The sequence below is a fragment of the Alosa pseudoharengus genome, unplaced genomic scaffold, assembly GCF_046254945.1.
Source record: "Alosa pseudoharengus isolate Yale_2024_CS ecotype anadromous, Long Island Sound unplaced genomic scaffold, YU_APseudo_1.1 YU_APseudo_1.1_scf_1, whole genome shotgun sequence".
In the NCBI taxonomy this organism is placed as follows: Eukaryota; Metazoa; Chordata; class Actinopteri; order Clupeiformes; family Clupeidae; genus Alosa; species Alosa pseudoharengus.
In genome coordinates, this window is record NW_027468564.1 from 25,548,501 (window position 1) to 25,570,005 (window position 21,505).

The 21,505-nt window shown below is 40.2% G+C and overlaps 1 protein-coding gene across 1 annotated transcript in view; it reads right to left on the reverse strand.

The window, feature by feature from the left end:
- LOC143117752 (adhesion G protein-coupled receptor E1-like) overlaps positions 1-19,616 on the reverse strand; it is a 29,453-nt gene extending 9,837 nt beyond the window's left edge. The window contains exons 1-3 of the mRNA XM_076279290.1: positions 19,566-19,616; positions 18,437-18,568; positions 4,672-4,821 (exon numbers count right to left, since the gene is read on the reverse strand). Coding sequence (XP_076135405.1) covers positions 4,672-4,821; positions 18,437-18,568; positions 19,566-19,616 — 333 coding nt within the window. The remainder of the gene's footprint in view (positions 1-4,671; positions 4,822-18,436; positions 18,569-19,565) is intronic.
- Between the last annotated feature and the right edge of the window lie 1,889 nt (positions 19,617-21,505).

The window sequence follows — 21,505 nt, forward strand, 5'->3', positions numbered from 1 at the left end:
GTAATGGGACACCCTACCCCTACACATGCACACGTCACATGCATCTAAGGGAAGGGGAGGTAATTGGGACGGGCCCTAAGACATTCGAAAAGCCAATGAAAGTTAAGGTTGCTTTTGATATAGTACAAAGACTGGTGCTATATCAAAACAGTGATTCAGTTGTCTTTGAAATGTTCTCTTATTGACACATTTAACCACAATTAGGATTAACACCTGCTTTTACAAGGCGGAAATATTTAGACACAGAATAGTTTAGAATAGTGCGCTTTCACGGGCAGTTTTTGTACATACCTCAGTATACATAATTAGGCGCTCTTTGTGCTTCCCCTCCCATCTCTTTACGGTAAACTCCCACTTTCTCCTTGATCCTCCCATGAACACATATGCATGACACGGAAAAGCGCAATTTGCCATTTTCAGCTCCAGTCAGCTCTGCGCTTTTACCTTGCGCTTTTACGGCCTGTTTGTACATACCTTGCCATGATTTTACTCACAATTTGTGAAAGAAATATGCCTGAAGCGGGTGCAAAAACGTTAGTACATCTGGCCATGTGTCTTTTAAAGGAACACAGTGATGCAACAACAAATACTCACGTAAGGCGCTAAAACAACATCATCTGTCAAATTCATGATGACACTGTTCAGATTGTTAAATTGAGCCTCAGACGATGTTCCCTAAAAAAAAAAAAAAACATGAAGGGATTTTTTTATTTCTAATTGATGTTTTTACACCTTTACTTATGATGTGCATTTTTGATAACAATAGCCTCAGGTCAAGATCGAGATTTATCCATCATCAGCCAAGAACCTTTTAACTTGTCTTCACCACATTCATTTTATTAATTTCATGGTAGTACTTTTCCAACGACTTGCATTGTTTTTCATACAATACACTAGCTATATAATCCATAGATATCCTCATGTCTATGGTTGTTCCTTCAATGTAATTTCAAATTACACTAAGAACCTTTAATGATTATGTCGTTCTAATTATACCGTCACCCTGGGCTGTTGATACACAATCATTCCATGTGAACTAAGACAGTAGGGCAGTCGGGGTCTACTGGTTAGGGTTTCGGGCTTGAAAGGGTTGCCAGGTCGATCCCCAACCAGTAGGAAAAATGTGGGCGGGGGAAGTGGTTGAGCACTGCTCTCCAATGCCCACATCCACGGCTGAAGTGCCCTTGAGCAAGGCACCTAACCCCTCACTGTTCCCTGTGCGCCACTGCAGCAAGACATCCCACTGCTCCGGGTTAGTGTGTGCTTCACCTCACTGTGTGCTCTGTGTGTTCACTAATTCATGGATGGGATAAATGCAGAGACCAAATTCCATGTATATGCAAGTATACATGTATATAAATAATAACGTCTTTATCTCGTGAAAATTGTGACCATGTTACATAAGAAGGTCCTTGTACTGTCCTTTTCTGTTTCTTTGAGCCATAGCACATGATTTGATATTGCCTCTTAGCGTTATATTCTATAAATACTAGAAGCACATCAGTTTATTACTCGTTAATGGGGGTAAAGTAAACAAATGCTTGACAGTCTACAACTGGCTATTATCATCAATTTGACATTTTTGGGGATGTTGACAAAAGCATGGCTTACTACTGTCTACTCTCTCACGTGAGAATTACTGTGTATTTACAGCCCACGGTGACAAGCTTGCCATTGTCCACTGATGCAGCCAATCACTGCTGTGTGTGTGTGTGTTTTTCAGATACATTTATAAACAGTGTCTGTACACACTGAAATATACAGGATTCTTGGTTCAGAATCCTGAGAACAGTAACTGGTTGTCATTATGAAGCCAGTGAGTTTGATATTTTTCTTGTGTGTCAGCCATGTTATGAGAGAAAAGACACAAACCTCATTGCTGTGAAGATCTGAAAATGAGATGGAAACATTCAGATGGTCATGAGGAGAGGAGTCCAGATCCAAAAGTGGAAGGAAAATGAAAGTCAGGACTACTAGTTCTTATACAGATGTTAAGTAAATCCAGTCTCAGTTCATCTATGGATGTTATCAACAGCAATTGTATTTTTGAAATGTATAACTGTTATGCTGTAATTAGAAGTTTGTGCAGTTTATGTTGAACGAATAGAGACGTTGCTTTTAAAATTAACTGTTATCCTAAGGCCAGAATGTATTTGTGTATTGGAACTTCAACAAGTCCACATAAGAACAAAGTGACCAATGTGTATCTATTCAAACATTTTATTGCAATGTTACCTTTGCAAACCAATGTGCCTGCGGTGATACTGGGTATGGTACCATTTTGGCATTCACAGGAAATTCCCTCTTCAGTGTCGACACATATGGATGAGTCAGGACAAACCTGAGTTGATGTGCTACAGGTTTTAATCTCTGAAGAAAACACACACACACACAGACACACACACACACACACACACACACACACACACACACACACACACACACACAGCAGTAATTCCCTGCAACAGTGGACAACATTGTCATTTGGCATTTGCCATTTGGCAAGCCTGTCACCGTGAGCTGTAAATACACAGTAATTCTCACGTGAGACAGTAGACAGTAGTAAGCCATGCTTTTGTCAACATCCCCAAAAATGTCAAATTGATGATAATCGCCAGTTCCAGACTGTCAAGCATTTGTTTACTTTACCATCCCCAACGAGTAATAAACTGATGTGTTTGCTAGCGCCTCATGCTTAATCATCCTTATTTGATTTATATATTACTTATTCAAGGATACAAGGATACAAGGAAGTTTATTGTCACATGCATATAGTTACTGGAAGTAAGAAATGCAGTGAAATTATGTCTGGTGTCAGCCTATTTGTGCATTTATGGGGGGGTAAAAAGTGCAGTAGAAGAGGGGTTTAGTAGATTAAGTGGCAAGGGCTGCATAAGAAAGGTGGGGGAGGATTGGGATTGGGTGGGGGGCACCAACAAGGAGCACCCAAGAGCAACAGGGGCAAGGAAAAACTCCCTTACCAAGGAAGAAACCTTGGGCAGATCCACGGCTCAAGGGGCTAACCCAACTGCCAGGGGTCTTGGTGTGTGTGTTGGGGGGATGACAGGGGAGATGGGATAGTGTGCTGTGTATGTGGGGAGAGGGCAGTGTGCAATATGTGTGTTGGAGAAGCTTCCTCATGAGACAATGTGCTGTGTATTGGGGGGGGGGGGGGGCAGTGTGCTGTAAGTATGTTGGGGATGTGTGTTGGAGAAGCTTCCTGATGAAATAATGTGCTGTGTATGTAGGGGGGGGGCAGGGACTTACTATTGCAAGCAGAGTCCTGTATGTATGATGTATGTGAGTGATGACAGTGAAGATGTGTGTGTGGGCGGGAGGGGAGTGGAGCAGTGACTGTCTGTGTGTGTGTGTGTAGTGTGTGTGTGGGCAGTGTGCTGTAAGTATGTTGGGGATGTGTATTGGAGAAGCTTGCTGATGAAATAATGTGCTGTGTATGTAGGGGGGGGCAGGGACTTACTATTGCAAGCAGAGTACTGTATGTATGATGTATGTGAGTGATGACAGTGAAGATGTGTGTGTGGGCGGGAGGGGAGTGGAGCAGTGACTGTGTGTGTGTGTGTGTGTGTAGTGTGTGTGTGGGTAGGTGGGGTATGTAGAGGATATTCTGCTGTAAGTGCATGTTTATTCAAATTTAGTAGGATGTCCAGTTCACATTGGGAGGGGTTTTGTTATCAAACATGGAGCGCATGGCACAACAAGGTGTTCCTAGGTTTTTTAATCAGTCATATGGGTGTGTTTGGGGCATAAAATCATTTAAACCAATGAGAATGACATCTGCAAAGCGCGATATGTCAAATAAATGCATCAGTATTTTGACATTCAACGGCGCATTTGAAGGAGGCTGCTTGCAAGACCGTATGGAATAGTCATTCCTAAACCATGCTTTACTAAAACCTATTATAGCCTTCACGCATTTGCACTCGTCTATTATTTGAACTCATTGGCAAAGTGAAACTTACTTCACCAAGGTGTCAGTCAACGACAAGACAGTTATATGCAGTTAATTTCACTATTGACTGACAATGGGTTACCATCGAAAACATAGGCTGAAAAAAGCAACACTTACCCAAATATTGCTCAAATGAACAAAACAACATTTATCCTGCAGAGGAGTTGCTTATATTTCGTGACAGTGCGTCTTCAGCTGTGCTCCATACATGTCTCTCGCCTCTCCCCTAATCACTTTTAACCGTCATTACCAATTTGCAAATGATGGTGAATAACTACTCATCATGAGATGTACAGTATTTCGTAATATCTTTATTCTAATTATGTTTCCCATTGTAATCATGCAATTTGTAATGTTTTGCATGGATGTGCGCTAGTGTGCGTTCATGAATGATAGAAGAATGGTGCGTGCACCTGCCACTATGACTGTTGGCAATGCGCTCTTAAAATAACATAGAAACAACTCGCCATAGACTTCTGACCAGGTGTACAATAGCGATTTTTAGACAATGCGCCAGGTTGCACCCTATGCACCCTAAGTTGTTAATTGTCACACCCCTGGGCGCATTGTGTAAAAATAAACATGCAAAATACCGAATTAAACTTTGCCCGGGTGGAAAACGAGTTTTACGCCATGCGCCAGAGTGCAAAATACAGCCCTACGTCAGTTACTCACCCACTCTCTCTCTCTATCTTACTAACCTTCACACTGATAGGAGTCTCCAGTGGGTAGGTGGCCGTCAGGTATCTCATATCCAGGTTTGCACTCACAACGTCCGTCACCAACACACAGGGCATTAGGACCACAGGAGGACGGTCCACATGTCTGGTGTCCTGCTCAGAATATAGAAACTGATAAATAAAACAGTGGAATAATGAAATCTAAAAAGTGTGAAGTTTCTCTTTGGCTGTGCCATTTATTATAGTAGAACACAAGCTTTAAGATAGCTTACTGATAATGAACACAGGGGTAGCTTTAGGGCTAACTCCTTCACATAAGCCACACTGGGAAAATTACATGACTACATCACTGACTGAAAATACACTTCAACATTAACATACAAAGGAAAAAGCCAGATTATGAAATAGTACACTAAAACGGAATTCACAGACATAAATACTGTAGCGTCGGTGGATGTACATGTCTAACGTTGAATGAGTGTCTCCCAGAATGCAGTGCGAGTGAATGCTATAAGGTGTAATGTCGGTTATAATAATTGTAGTTGCGTTTACCATGTTGTGTATTTGTTAGCGTGTTAGTCTCTTTGGTTGTACCTCATGTGCTTATCCCCGTGTTGATGTGTGAGGTAAACCCTTATTGTGTGTTGCATGTGCGGCTGAGACTACCCCTGTGTTGCCCTATGTAGTTGTCTGTGTACGTAAGAGTCTTCCTGTTCCAATAAAGGGCCATCCTGGCCAAAGGTGATTCTTGTCTGAGGGTGAGATTGCTACAATACTTTAAGCTTAAAACACTGGAACATCACTTGACAAAAGTTTAATGTTGTTGAACACCTTTAAAAAAATACTCACGAGTGACATAACTGAATGATATGCCATTTTGGTCATGTCTATACAAGTAGAATCCTTCAGGACAAAGGAGTCTGTTGATTCGTCTAGTTGTTGAGCACCCTCCTGAGGACTGGTAACAGAGCGTTATATCATTGTACTGGATCTCCCAATAATATGTACTGTCTTCACCACATGATACAATGGGATGTGATGTGCCTCCACCAATAACAGCGCTGGTACAGTTGTCATACAGAACATCTCCTCCAATACCGACGAAGCGATACCATCCGGATCCTAAGTGGGTGTCATTCTTTGGCCATCCAGGAAAGGTTGTTGATTTGAAGCCAATATTACGCCACGGATCAGACAGATTGCTATATAATGGGCAAGTTTCTTTACCTGGATGGACAAGATTAACCTGTTATTGGCTTAGTACCAAATATACTCTACACACAGACACCACAATGCTGTAAGACATAATAGCTTCCCTTACTTAAAATGTTGTAGTAAGTAGAATTAACTTAATTTTGAAGTGGAAAAGTAAACAATTAAGTAAACTATACTTGAATTGCTAACGTTTGTGCTACACTGTAAAGTTAGTTTGTTAACCTTACTTAACCTGTTAGTTAACCTTACTTTTAAAAAGCATGCAAACCGATAGCCCTTGAAATTACAGACTAATCTGGAACAGGATTTGCAAGTCGTGCAAACAAATGCTTATTAGTGTAGCCTGGATGCCAGCCGAAAATGCAACTGTGTTTGACAGAGGACAGATGTAGGTTGCTAGTGACAAAATATTAGCTTTCAGTATGGTACGAATCAATGTCTTTGTAAATGATCCCGGTTCTCCCTAACAAAAACGAGGACGAGGAGGGGGAAGAGGAAGGGTAAGAAGAGAAAGAAATGGCCCTTTTACAAGCAAAAAAATCAGTCTACATGTGGGGATATTGTCATGTCAAGCCTGGATACGGCATTCCAGAATATATTTTCCCCGGTGCCTTGGACTAGGACATTGCATGTGATATTGACGCAATTTTGAGAGTGACGACCCGATGTAGACAGATTTGTTTTGTCTCAGTGAAATTGCTATTTTGTGTTTTGACTTGGAAAAACACACTTGTGTTTGTTTTGATGTGTGTAAATAAGCACCAATACTTGAAGTTTGGATCCCTGTATGTTTACAGAACTATGCCAAAAGTATGACCTCAAACTGACATACATGTAGTCTACCTTGTGCACAGAGAAAGCAAAAGCCAGATGTGTTTTTTATTCATACCATCAGTGTGTAGTTGGCACATTGTGTGCTTACTATTGTGATGGCTAGTGTTTACTGTTTGATACGAAAACAACATTTTTACAAAGGTGTGAAGAGTTAAGCAAGGTGTGTTAGCTTTTGCAAGAGAACTACAATGTTTTGCTGATTTGGTAAAAGGTTTTCCTATTTGTGTGTAGAATTTTGCAAAAATAGCCATAGTTACAAAAAATGTGCTTAAGCAATCAGAAAAAAAAACTGTAATGAAATTAAATCAGTCAGTCAATTGTCGCGAATAGAACATTACAACGTGGAGCAAAAACTAGATGTACCGCAGAGCGGTACAAAATATGACCGCCGCCCAGTCCAGCACATTTTTTCCACAAAAAGAAATCACGCTGAAAGGCCTATATGATTCTAACTGTCTCACTAAATTGCATTATCCACACTCAATTCTCACTGGTATCTGCTAGACAACAAGTACCAAAACATGATTAGTTCATAGATTTCACATGTAAAATTCATTTTATACAACCCCACCTCCATCTTGCCTGTTCATAATTATGAGAAATTCTTGATTGTTTTTGTTATGTTTATGTTATGTGTGTGGGTGTGTGTGTGTGTGTGTGTGTGTGTGCGTGACTGCGTATGTGCCTGTGCATGGAAGCGTACATATGTCTACTGTGTGAGTATGTGTCATACGCAGTGCCGGCCCAAGCCTTTTGGGGGCCCTAAGCAGAATTTGATTTGGGGGCCCCGTCCCACAACGCAGTCACCTGTGCTTGGCGATAATTGACAACTTCACACTATAATGTCATATTATAAATTAATTCAGTGAGGTTATGTATTAATACAGCGACTGATTATGAACTACTGTCCCCCTGGACACAGATGCATAAGGACCCTCTCCCCCTACCCTGTTTGTGCAAATGTGGGTACAAACGGGTGTGTGTGTGTGTGGGGGGGGGGGGGGGGGGTTAGATGTGATTTCCTGTATTCTGGTGCATTTTTGGGATGGTCAGCTGGAGAAGGGCAGTACCTAAATTTGTTCAGATTCATAGCCTTTTGCTTTTTGACTTATTGGTAGTGAATTCACACAACTACTTGGGGTTCAGGGTCCCTTGACCTCTTGGGCTCGGTAGGCTCATTCAGTAATCCATCCTTGCTCACATGCCAAAAATGTTTTGGGGCTCCAATCTAGACTTCTGGCCCCATGTGCTTGGTAAACCAATGTATTAATATAGTTGTTATTTACACCAACCCTGTCACCTTTTAATCTTAGAGGGTATTAAAATCACAGATTTATTTGAAACATTCATATTCAAAGTGAAGCACTAAGGGTGGTTTACTGAAGTTGAATTGACAAAAAACAAAATACAACAGCATTTGTATTTGTTGTAAACAAGTACATCAGTTTAATGACTTGTTTTTCAACAGATTTGCTGAACAAATCCGCAAATGTGCATTAAATGAGCAATTTTCAACTACAAAATAAAAACAAAATAGACAAACATTAATAATCAAAAATAAAATGTCCCAAAAAATAGATAATTATTCCTACTTCGTTCCTGGTTTTTAGGCATCTGCAACTCTGCAGTGGACGAACCTGCAATGATTAAATAAATACATAAATAAATAAAAAAAAAAACGATGTTAAATGTGTCGTGTCATATTAACAGGCTATGTAACCATTTGGCATCAAGAAAACCTCACCTTCTGGTAGGTAGAGTTAGGTAGAGGTAGAGATGTGCTCCAAAGGACTTCAACAGTGTCTCTGAAAAAAAAAAATATTGCATAAGTGCATAGTTGATCGAGCAGAATGAGTTTATTTTGCTATCATTACTTACACTCAAATAACAAGCAATTCCACATGTAACAATTCATATTCTATTGGCAAATGAGGCATAATCAAAAGAGTATACTTAATTGCAGTATGGTGAACGCTTAACATGGTGATCTACTGCAGCCTAAATATTAGGGTAGCACCGCTACATCACTTGCCACTATCTTAATCAAATGTAAGTTTATTTTCATTACAGAAGTCTCCCCACCCAACATGGTATATTTTCTCAAACACTACCATCTCTCTCCAAAGATCTTAGAGCAGAGCGCACTGCTGTTCCATCTTTGCCTATGAAGCTGGAACGTTACCGATGCCCAGAGTCGCGCTAGTCAGTGGGTTGGGTTGGGACTGGGAGCCTGGGCTTAGTCTGTTGTTGCTATCAGACTTACCACTATGTCACATATTATAGAGCAGTAATAAACTATTAACACTTTCAGGTACGAAATCAGAAACAATCCCTCTGTGGTAAATTTGCCTTCAGCTACGTTTTCATGTAGCTACTGTAGTGCTAATGTCCACTTCAGTCAGCTAGCTAACTTTAATTTACGACATAATAAGCCCACCTAGAGCAAGGGTACATGCTTGATTGAACATCCAAAACAATCCCAATATCCTTGACATCTGAAATACATCTAGATAAATATATATTAATGGGAGACATTTCTCTGTTGATGGCGGAGATTTAGCTCTGGTGATGGCTTATATTAGATCATGACAGCTAGCTAGCTACCTCAAGCACAAAACATACTGTAAATAATCATGCAAAACATACCTGTATCTTGCTCGTTTTTCTCCTCCTCTGTCATTTTCTTCGTTCTGTTTTCGGCACCAGAGAGATACGTCCTTTTTTGTGACTTGTCTTAACATTACCGTCTCTTCCGATTGTTGAACTTGATGCAGTGTCTGCACGAATTGTATATGCACTCGAGGTGTGTACTTTATGCACGTGACTCAAAGGCTGGCAGACACAGTAGCAGTAGGCAGGCATATTGATCATGAAATCATAATTTTCTTGATTTGAATGATAATTGTTTCATTTATTCATTCATTGATGTCACTTGTTTACGTTATTTATTATGTAAAAAAAAAAAAAAAACTCGATTGGGGGCCCCCTGGTGGCCAGGAGGCCCCAAGCAGCCGCTTAGTTCGCTTATGCCTCGGGCCGGCCCTGGTCATACGTATGATTACTGTGAATGTGTGTGTGTGTGTGTATCTGTTTGTGCACATGTGTGCACATGAACTGGGTTAACATGACCCCTAGAGGCAAATATACGGAAAAAATGGTCATCCTAGGCCCTACAGTTCTCAAGATATTCAGAGAGAACTGTGTCTGGCCTACCCTCCTTTCGGGGGGTCCAGTCCAGCGGGGGGGCTACAGATCAAAACGAAAAATGACAGTTCCATGCTATCCATGTGGGGGTACATGTCCACCAAGTTTTGTGTACCCCGGTCTTTCAGTGTCCCGGGAATCCTTGTTGGTGTACGTCACTAAATGTACACATAAATTGTTTTATTGTAAGGCCCCCCATGAACGAAAGTACACAAAACTTGGCATGCATTCGGAGGGTGTCATAATGATCCTACAATTTCAATTTCGTGCAGTTTTGACCATGTCAGCCAGAGATATTGTGATGAAAACACCTAATTTTTTGCTTTTTAATTTTTAACTAGGTGGCGCTATACATGAAATAAGTGGTAATGGGATGGGTTGACATGGCCCCTTGAGATCAACATACAAAAAAAAAGTGGACCTCCTAGGCCCTACGGTTCTCGAGATATTCACAGAAAACTGTCTCCGGCCACCTACAGGCGAGTTGGTGTATAGTAACATAAATTAATTTATTGTGTGGCCCCCCATGAACGGAATTCCACGAAACTTGGCGTGCATTCAGAGGGTGTCATAATGATCCTACACTTCCAATTTCGTGCAGTTTTGACTATGTTAGGTCACAGATACCTGCGATTACAACACCTCATTTTTACTTTTTTGTGTTTAACTAGGTGGCGCTATACATGAAATGAGTGGTTATGGAATGGGTTGACATGGCCCCTTGAGATCAACATACAAAAAAAAAATGGTCTTCCTAAACCTTACGGTTCTCAAGATATTCAGAGAGAACTGTGTCTGGCCTACCCTCCTTTCGGGGGGTCCAGTCCAGCGGGGGGGCTACAGATCAAAACGAAAAATGACAGTTCCATGCTATCCATGTGGGGGTACATGCCCACCAAGTTTCGTCTACCCCGGTCTTTCAGTGTCCCGGGAATCATTGACAGAAATTTGGACATGCGAAAAAGAAAAAAAAAAAAAAAAAAAAAAAATCTGACTAAACCTATATGACCGCCGCTTCGCTGCGCGGCGGTCATAATTATATTGATCGCTGCACTTCACCCCAACTATATAGCTCTGGCAAACCAGGAAGAGCAGAGAGACATCTCCACGGCGTTTTACGTTCACGTATGCCTGGGGTGCTTGGAATAGTGGACTGCACCCACATTCCACTCATTTTCCATGGCACCGTGCACAATACAGCCTTTACGAATAAACGTAAGGCTACAACCCCTGATATTTGGTCTGCCTAAACATAACAAATATACACTACGGCAAAATGCATTCGTGTGGTGTAGGGGTAGACTGAGTACAGTTGAGACACTTTTTGCCCACACAAAATCAAACAAAAAATAGATACTGAAAAGAAGTGATTTTCCACATGACATACCACATGCCATTTCCTTAGCTTGTAAACTTGCTTGTAAATATTATCAATCAATAATACCCATGAGTAGTTTATATTTTCCACAATTAGCTCATACACATAAGGTGCATTTTTGTCTTGACTGTGTCTCAACTGTACCCATATGGAGTTGAGACAGAACCTGGTACAGTTGAGACACCCATTTTTAATGATGTAAAGTTCACTAACCGTTCATTGCAAAATGTAATAAATAAAAACATAGCAATTGCAAAGTGTTTGTAGTTCAAATTCATTAATTTCATTTAAATTAGCGTTGGTTAAAAGGAATACATCATGAACAAAATATGTGACACAGGAACAGATATGGCGAACAGTACAAATGGAATGTTCATGTAATAACACTATCAATCCAATGTGTGTCTCAACTGTACGCCGCTGACCACCTCACACATTTCTCTATATTTTGCAACGACCTTACATGACACAATGCCATGAAATATGCCAGTTTTTAGGGCACAGAATAATGTTTGCAATGATACCAGTTATGTTTAACAGTAACATAAGTGTAATGAGCTATTCATTGATGAAGGTGCATGGTGAAGTGAAATTCTTACTTTGGAAAAAATATTTGCCGATATCCTTGGATGGGAGATACATGTGTCGTTCAAATTTTCCATGATCAAAGAGGTCACTAATTGAGTGTTTGCTGTGCACGTAAGATATTTAAAGTGCAACTGTACACATGTCTCAACTGTACTCAGTCTACCCCATAATTATGACCAGTGGCGGATTTAGCAAATTGGGGGCCCAAGGTGAAGGTATTTATGGGCCCCCCCCCATCCGATCTTTAAAAGAGAACGAAAAAAAAATTTAAACTACCGACTGAATGGTGGATAGGCAGGTAAAGCTAATCTACGGGAAAGTAAAAGTTGGAGAGGAGAAAAAACCCTACCCCTTTAAACCCTGCACTTCTTTACTCCAAAATGAAGATGGAAAGCAGAGAACACACAAAGTGTAGCACTACACAAACTAATAGTCACAAAAGCACAACAGAGAACTGGACCCCCCCACCACCACCTAAAAAACCCTTGTGATGGCCCTTTAATTCCCCTTTACGCCTGTTTGCTTTTATCCTACTCATATTATAGGCAACTTCTTGAAATCATTTTTAGTTTTAATACTTATATATTTTGGTAGGCCTACACTTTACATTTCTGTAAGAAATGCAGTCATTTCCAACCTATTCCCAACTGCTGCATCTGCTTTGCACTGCATGACATCTGATTATAATTTCACCATAGGGTAGCCTACACAATTGTAGGCAATGGCTATATTTTGGATATATTTTTAGGCTATATAGGCTTAAATGTCACTCGGACAGACCGACAGAATTGTTTTTTTTAGGCTACTCCAGCCGACAGCCTGTCCTGCATTGACAACATGCTACATAGCCTAAACAAATGTTATAGGCCTAGGTTTCTACTTTTTTTTACTTGTATGCTCGATTTTGAACTATCTACTTTGTAAATGAAGTTGTAGCCTACTTTCCTTTGTTCAATGTGCTTGTTGAACGATGCTGGCAAGCGTGTCGCCGTTTCCCTGTCATCATGTCATTGCTCTCGTCTCGTTTTTGCTGAACCTTCCAGTGACGTTTTCTGAGCTGTTAAAGGAATTATCCGGAGTAAAATGCAGTTTAGATCGATTTCCGGATGATTGGGGGTACATACGTTGAGTTGACATCAAAATTATGTCATTCGGGTGTGTTTTGAGAAAGTTTGATTGTACCTTTTTCAGTCACAACTCGTAGCCTGGAAGTGAGCGGGGCATTTCAATTGCGCCGCTACAAAACGCTATTTCTATACCTCTTCTACAGTTCCAAACAACATAACACTTACGTGGTAGTGAGTAGAGGGTCCCTAAAGCCAATCCGAAGTATCCCGAGGTCTTTATGTGGTCGAATAGAGAGTCCAGAATGAATTTCATCAAGCCAGTACCTTTCCGGGAATGTTGCCATCTTTGCCGCCACCTTGAGGGGAAAGTCCGTAGGAGTCTTATTGCTGTGTAACACGCTCTGAAAATTTACAATTTCGTCGCTGTTTTAAAAAAAAAAAACATAGTCCAGTCCATACAACTTCATTTCAATTTCGAAAGAAATACTGGACTATGTTTTTTTTTTTTTTTAAAAACGGCGACGAAATTGTGAATTTCCAGAGCGTGTTACAACACACTCAGCAATAAGACTCCTACGGACTTTCCCCTCAAAGTGGCGGCAAAGATGGCAACATTTCTGTAAAGGTACTGGCTTGATGAAATTCATTCTGGACTCTATTCGACCACATAAAGACATCGGGATACTTCGGTTTAGCTTTAGGGACCCTCTACTCACTACCACGTAAGTGTTATGTTGTTTGGAACTGTAGAAGAGGTATAGAAATAGCGTTTTGTAGCGGCGCAATTGAAATGCCCCGCTCACTTCCAGGCTACGAGTTGTGACTGAAAACGGTACAATCGAACTTTCTCAAAACACACCCGAATTACATAATTTTGATGTCAACTCAACGTATGTACCCCCAATCATCCGGAAATCGATCTAAAGTGCATTTTACTCCGGATAATTCCTTTAAGATAGAACATCTACTTCCGTGTAATAACATGGGCTGATACCACATAAGCCAGTCGTAACTTTTATTATCGTGGGGTAGCTAACGATTTGGGCGAATTCGCGAAGTAGGCCTAATTCACTAACGAAACAGGCATGAAAGGGGAGATTTTCTGACGTTTCAACAACGAAACAGAGTTTGCAATCGTTGCAAGAAATAAGCAAATTTGTCGCTTGTCGCTAGATGCCATTTTTCTCGCTAGGGATGGCCAAAACTTAATCTAGCGACAGAGTCGCTAAATTGTCAACACTATCCCAGTCGTCCTTTGTTTATCTTTCGCGCAACGCACGTTACAGACTAGTCCATTTCATTGTGGAAGTAGGGGGTGTAGGCCTATGTGTAGGGACATAACCATGAATTGGACATTTTAACTACTAGGTCAATGTTTTAAGTATTTCTTTAGAATATTATTACAATGTACCATACTTTTGAAGCGTTCATGATGATAAGGGTTTTTTTTTTTTTTTTTTTTTTTTTTATTTTAGGTTGGTTGGGGGCCCCCCTACTAAGACTACTGGTAGGGGGCCCCAAGCAGCCGCCTACCTATGCCTCTATGTTAAGACCGCCACTGATTATGACCGCCGCGCAGCGAAGCGGTGGTATTTTTTTTTTTTTTTTTAAGGCTTGGAGACCTATTCTGCCCTACAAAGCCAAAGTGCAGTAACTACATTTTTTGTGAAATTCACTTTTTTACACCAATAAAAAATGCCATATCCTCTGATCAATCTATCAAAATCTCATTAATCTACTTAAACATTTCCTGAAGATATAGGGATTTTCATTTTACAGTATCTGCTAAAATACAGTGTGAAAGACAAACAACAATGCTCTTTTTCTCAGTTTGGAATTTTCGTAGATACTGCTCTTTGGCTTTGCAGGGCAGTATTGTCTGCCATGAATGTCAGTTTAGTAATACCACCATTCCTACGGTCTGACAGACAGCTTACTACAGAGCAGGTGGCAAAGACTCAGGAAATCGCTCCTATTAGGATTCACGTTGAAAGGGCTATTTGAAGAATGAAAGAATACCATGGGCTGTATTTTAGGCCACCAGCGCATGGCGTTATATTCGTTATTCACCGGCGGAAAGTTGAATTCGTTATTTTGCACGTTTATTTTTTAAGCATTGCGCCCAGGGGTGTGGCAATTAACAACCTAGGGAGGGACCTAGCGGGTTGTCTAAAAATTGCTATCATACACCACCTAAACCTGGTCAGAAGTCAATGGCGAGTTGTTCATATTGTAATGCCGAAGAGTAGTTAGGAGACGGGGAGGCTGAGATACGTTCCAAACTCCGGTAATTTATTTCTCAATGGATGTACAGACTAAGGTACGGGTAGCAGGAGGTGTCCACTACAAAGCAACAAACTGATCTTGATAAATTAGGTCTCAATCACTCGTCATTCACTCTCATCGGCAGACAACACAACGCAACACAACCCACTCGCACGTAATTTACTTCTACTCTGACTAAACTTACTAGACGTCTTAGAACCCCCTATTCTATTCCCTCCCCTTATCAATCGCTAACCTATCCGAACCCCTAAATATTCCCTCCCCGACACATATGTACAATACAACCAATAGTACGATAATGTTAAATCTTACTTGTGAAAAATAATCCCCCGAGCCCTGTTTGCGATGGTCCGCCGATTTGAGCAGGAATATGCTGCACATTGCTCTGGCATCTTGTTTCTTCTGCTGCAACTATAGCGGCTGCATTTCCTGTTTCCAGCAGCCAATGCTGTGTCTACTCTGGCACAAAGGCTCTGGCATTGCAGCAAATCACCCAGACGTCATTTTTTTACTTCTGACGTCAGACGCAAAGTTTTTGCGCGTGGCACACGTAAAAATTTGACGTTTTGTCTTGAACGGCTTGCCATACACACACACACACACACACGCGCACACGCCGGGAAAACAGAACACAGGGGAAAGTCCAACACGGGGGCAAATAGCCTCGGCGCTACAATATGCTATTTTAAGAGCGCATGTCAACAGTCATATTGGCAGGTGCACGCACCATCCTTCTATCATTCATGAACGCACACCAGCGCACATCCATGCAAAGCATTACAAATTGCGCGATTACAATGGGAAACATAATTAGAATAAAGATATTACGAAATACTGTACATCTCATGATGAGTAGTTATTCACCATAATTTGCAAATTGGTAAAATTGGTAAAATTGGTAAAAGTGATTAGGGGAGAGGCGAGAGACACGTATGGAGCACAGCTGAAGACGCACTGTCACGAGATATAAGCAACTCCTCTGCAGAATAAATCTGAGCAAGTCATTTGAGCAACATTAGGGTAAGTGTTGCTTTTTCCAGCCTATGTTTTTGATGGTAACCCATTGTCAGTCAATAGTGAAAGTAACTGCATATAACTGTCTTGTCGTTGACTGACTCCTTGGTGAAAAATAGTTTCACTTTGCCAATGAGTTCAAATAATAGACGAGTGCAAATGTGTGAAGGCTATGCTAGGTTTTAGTAAAGCATGGTTTAAGAATGACTATTCCATACGGTCTCGCAAGCAGCCTCCTTCAAATGCGCCGTTGAATGCCAAAATACCGCGTTGCGGCGTTAAAGGGAATGACAGATGTCATTCTCATTGGTTAAAACGCCCCAAACACACCCATATGACTGATTAAAAGACCTAGGAACACCTTGTTACGCCATGCGCTCCACTTTTGAGAACGAAACCCCTCCCAATGTGAACTGGACATCCTACTAAATTTGAATAGACTTTTGACGAGTGACGATGCACTTTAGAATGTCATGATAGGGCCCCATATCTTTGACAGAACATTACCCATGACCACTATGGAGTCTATAAACCAAGTATGGAAGGTGTGTGCCCTGCTCACAACTTTTCAGGGCCCATTATTCTAATTCTGCCATTAGTCTCATTCATGGTCTCACACACATATGTTTAACAGGGCTTAAGTTACTGTATGTTACAATTTTATGTTATTTTTATAACTTGTTAAAATTCAATAGTGCATCACACTGAACTGCACTGTATATGTTGACTTTAAAGTCACTTTGTATAAAATGTTTTTAAATGCTTACACCTAAATGAATTAATAAATGTGCAGAAAGAAGCTAAGACTTTGTGTTTGTATAATTGTCATTTACAGTAGAGTAGTAGCATTTTGTTTTGTAGAAAAAAACATAGCAGACGTTCATGATGAAGTACAAACAACTCTTTACTTACATATTTGTATACATCACAAAAGGTTGTTTATTAACATATAAAAGACTAAGATGCAACTTCATAATAGCCATTAAAAAAAGGTTTGATGCAATCATTTCCCATCAATTAATTATAAAAAAGTACATTTTTAGATTTAAATGATTTACTACCAAATAAAAGACTACGTCCCAACTTTATCATAGCCATCTGAAAAACAAACTGTTAATCAATAGAACATCATTTATAGTTCAATAGTTAATCAACCTATGTAATATGCATAGGCTTTGTGAATATGGCTATGTAAAAGCCTACAATCAACATTATAATCATTAACAATAACTCAATATATCATTATTAATAATACGATATTTGCAATAATAATGAAGCTTATTAATATAAAATAAATTGAAATCAAGTTATCACTAAACAGATATTTTTTAGTATGTTATATATAAATAAATTGTTTATTTTTTCATAAGCTGATAATAAAGTATTTGTAAGTTGTATTTATGTATTTCGTAATCATTGATTGTTATCTACAAATGATTATTTATGATTATTAAGTGATTAAATATTTAATTATAGTTGCAAAATAAAACACCAATTAATCATTTATAACGGATGGTTATTATAAAGTGCTACCTCAGTGGTATACTGACTCTGTTGATTAAGTGGACAGTGTATGAGTTTTTTCAGTTTTTCTCTGCCTACGAGACATGCCATAACCTGAAAACAGATCAACAATACTGACCTGCCTATTACCTGACCTGCCCTAACGTCTGACACTTCAAACTGCTGCAAGTGCATGAAGAAAGGTCCCGCCTTAGATCATGTTAATGGACAATCGTAGACTAGGATTTGGGGGTGGCACCTGGGGTGGCCAATCGAATCTCAAGGGTGGCCTGTGCCACCCGGAACCACCCCTCTGGCTCCGCCCCTGGTAGCAAAACTTCAGCAATGCAAGTAGTTTATTGGATTAAAATGATCATGTTGACTTTTCCACCTCAAGATTAAATTACCCTTTTTTCATCAACATCAAACAACAATATGTATTACATTTCTTATGTTCCAAATTCATCATTAACTTGCTGCATAATCTGGCTCTCTCTGTCATGAATAGTGGCTACATTTCTGTGTAACAAAAGGACATGACACCATGATGTATGACCTTTTTGCAGTTGTTGGGTAGTTAGTTATTTAATTATTTGGTCAGTTAGTATACTCTCTCTTTCTCTCTGTCTCTTTCTCTCTTTCTGTCTTTAGTTAGTTATTTAGTCAGTTACTCCTCCCCCCGCCCTCTCTTACTGACCTTCACACTTATAGGAGTCTCCAGTTGGTAGGTGGCCGTCAGGTATCTCATATCCAGGTTTGCACTCACAGCGTCCGTCACCAACACACAGGGCATTAGGACCACAGGAGGACGGTCCACACGTCTGGTGTCCTGCTCAGAATATAGAAACCGATAAATTAAACAGTCAAAGAATGAATGAATCATTATAATTCAATATTACTTTCAGGTAGCTTACTGATAGTGAATACAGGGGGAGCTCTTGGGCTAACTAATTCACACAAGTCACACAGGGAGGATTGCAGAGATGATAAACGCAGGGGAAATTACACCAGGAGGTTTGCAAATCACACTGACTACATCACTGACTGAAAATACATTTCTAAACCAGATTGTGAAATAGTACACTAAAGTTAAATTCACAGACATAAATACTCTATGCTTAAAACACTTGACAAGAGTTAAATATTTAAGTTATTGTTAACCTTTCAATAGCCTATCACATAACAAGAGTTTAAGTTGTTGAACACCTTCAAAGAACCCAGATACTCACTAGTGACATAACTGAATGATTTGTGATATTTGTCAAGATGATACAAGTAGAATCCTCCAGGACAAAGGAATCTGTTGATTTGTATAGTTCTTTTGCACCCTCCTGAGGACTGGTAACAGAGTGTTATATCATTGAATTGGATTCCCCAATAATATGTACTGTCTTCACCACATGATACAATGGGTTGTGATGTGCCTCCACCAATAACAGCACTGGTACAGTTGTCATACAGCACATCTCCTCCAATACCGACAAAGCGATGCCACCCAGATCCTATGTGGGTGTCATTCTTTGGCCATCCAGGAAAGGTTGTTGAATTAAAGCCAATATTACGCCATGGATCAGACAGATTGGTATATGATGGGCAACTTCCTTCACCTGGATAGACAAGATTAATCTATTATTGACCTAGTACCAAATATATAGACACTCTACACACACACCACAATACAAAACTGAATATGTGCTATTTGTGAAACTTTTTCTCTTCTTTTTGCTGTTGCCATACGCATTTCCCTACATCACATAACACTTTTTTGATCAGGGAAGATTGACATGGAGTGATATAATACAGAATGACCCTGTAGTCAAACTTACATCCAAATGAGTCCCCAGTTGGGACATGGCCAGATGGTACTGAGTATCCATCGATGCAGTAGCAATAGCCATAACCACCACTACTGGCGCAGTAAGCATTAGTTCCACAGGATGATATTCCACATGTCGTATGAGCTGGCACACAGTTGCAGAGGGAAGTGAGATGCAAGAGATGGATATTTCACAATAACATTATGAAAATGACATTAAGGAATGGATTTGACACATGGTCACGAAAATGCTAATCAAACATGTCTCCATTCGAACAGACTGAGGGAAGAAGACGATGAGAAACAGATTTGAAAACACTAATCAAACATATTTTCATCCGAACAGCCTATGAAGAATGAATCAACGAATCAACATTTGCCCAGAACTTTTGTATGTTTGTTTTAGGCAGACCTGCTGAGCAATGGAATTGGACCTTTCTTTTGCATCACCATACCTTCAGTAATGCAGTTCATGGACACAATTAGGTAATTCATTGTATGTCAGGAAAACACTGACATCTTCAAAAGTTCACTCTTGACATACTGTACACTAGCAGTACAAACAGTCAGAGATCATCATCAGCGGTCTTACCCGTTACGAAGGTTTTGTCTGTGGGGAAGAGTTTGTACAGATAGAATCCTCCCAGGCAGAACAGCACATCCACAGTTTTTCCTGTACCTGTGCAACCCCCAGAATAGGTGCACAAAGGAAGGGTGTAGACTTGACCTTCCAGAATGCTAGAATAGTCAGGATTACTACAAAGGCTGAGGGTTCTGTCATTGAGACAGTAATAGAACAGGACATCTCCACCGATGCCAGTGAAGCGATACCAGCCCTCTGTGAGGTCAGTGTCCGTTTTTGGCTTCCAATTTATAAAGTTGTAGTTCCTCCATGGCTCAGACAGGTTTGTATAAGTTGAGCAAATCTCTAGATGAAGAGAGAAAATGGCCAAACCTCAGTTGTTTAAAACGGTGGTGTATTAATGCAGAAGTAATAGTGTGCAAGGGGCTGCAGCACTTCTGTGTGTTTGTGGAATGATGAATTTAAAAATCTACATCCTGTTATTTAAGGGAACTTGAATTAAACATCAGCTGAATATGCAGGAATTTTTCAAATACCTATGTTGAGTTTGGTGACATAAGGTTGTACTACAGCAAGTAATGTATTGTCTCAATTCATAGAGTGCTGTAATCATAAGACTGTATCCAGGGGCGTAGCAAGCGCGGGGGATGTGGGTGTTATAACGTACACACTTTTGCTGCAACACGATTCTATCCCCCACACTTTTTGTCAGATTAAAACGAAAGTAAAATATGGAAATAAATGCTAACGTAAAGAGTTGGAACCGTATGTCTAATAAGGGTGGGCTGGGCTCTGATAACGCACACACAGAGAGACACAAATAGGTCTGTTGATTTGATTGAACGGTCATCCAACCAATCACATCAAGTCAGCGTCAGTGAAGAACCAGAGCGGCTCTCATCAAATTCAAAGGGTGCGTCTGCTTGGGTCTGCATTATAATGTCTGCAGTGATCAGATTTGAGGTAGAATTGAAATGATAATTGTTACCACATTATGCTAATTTAGTAAACCAAAATTCACTTTCTGACTGATAGTTTTTGTCACAATGTAGAAATGCAGGGAGTCAAAGTAAAAGCGGGCACCAAGGCACTTGTTGTTTCTGCAGAAAGGCCCTTGGCTACTGTTTTCAGAGAATTATGCTTTCTCTGTCTATGATCTGCAGCTTTTCTCAAACTATGGGCCTCCTCAACAATTAGCCTACTGGTCCACGTAGCCGCGAAATTAAGTTATTCCTGGTGCTTCACACGTCTGATCATTTGCAGCAAGATTGAATGGTATGGAACCGGGGACTGAAAGAAAGATAAACTAGGCTAAAAGTTTCCCCAATCAGAAATAGCCTACTTATTAATTTGGTGTCATCAACTAT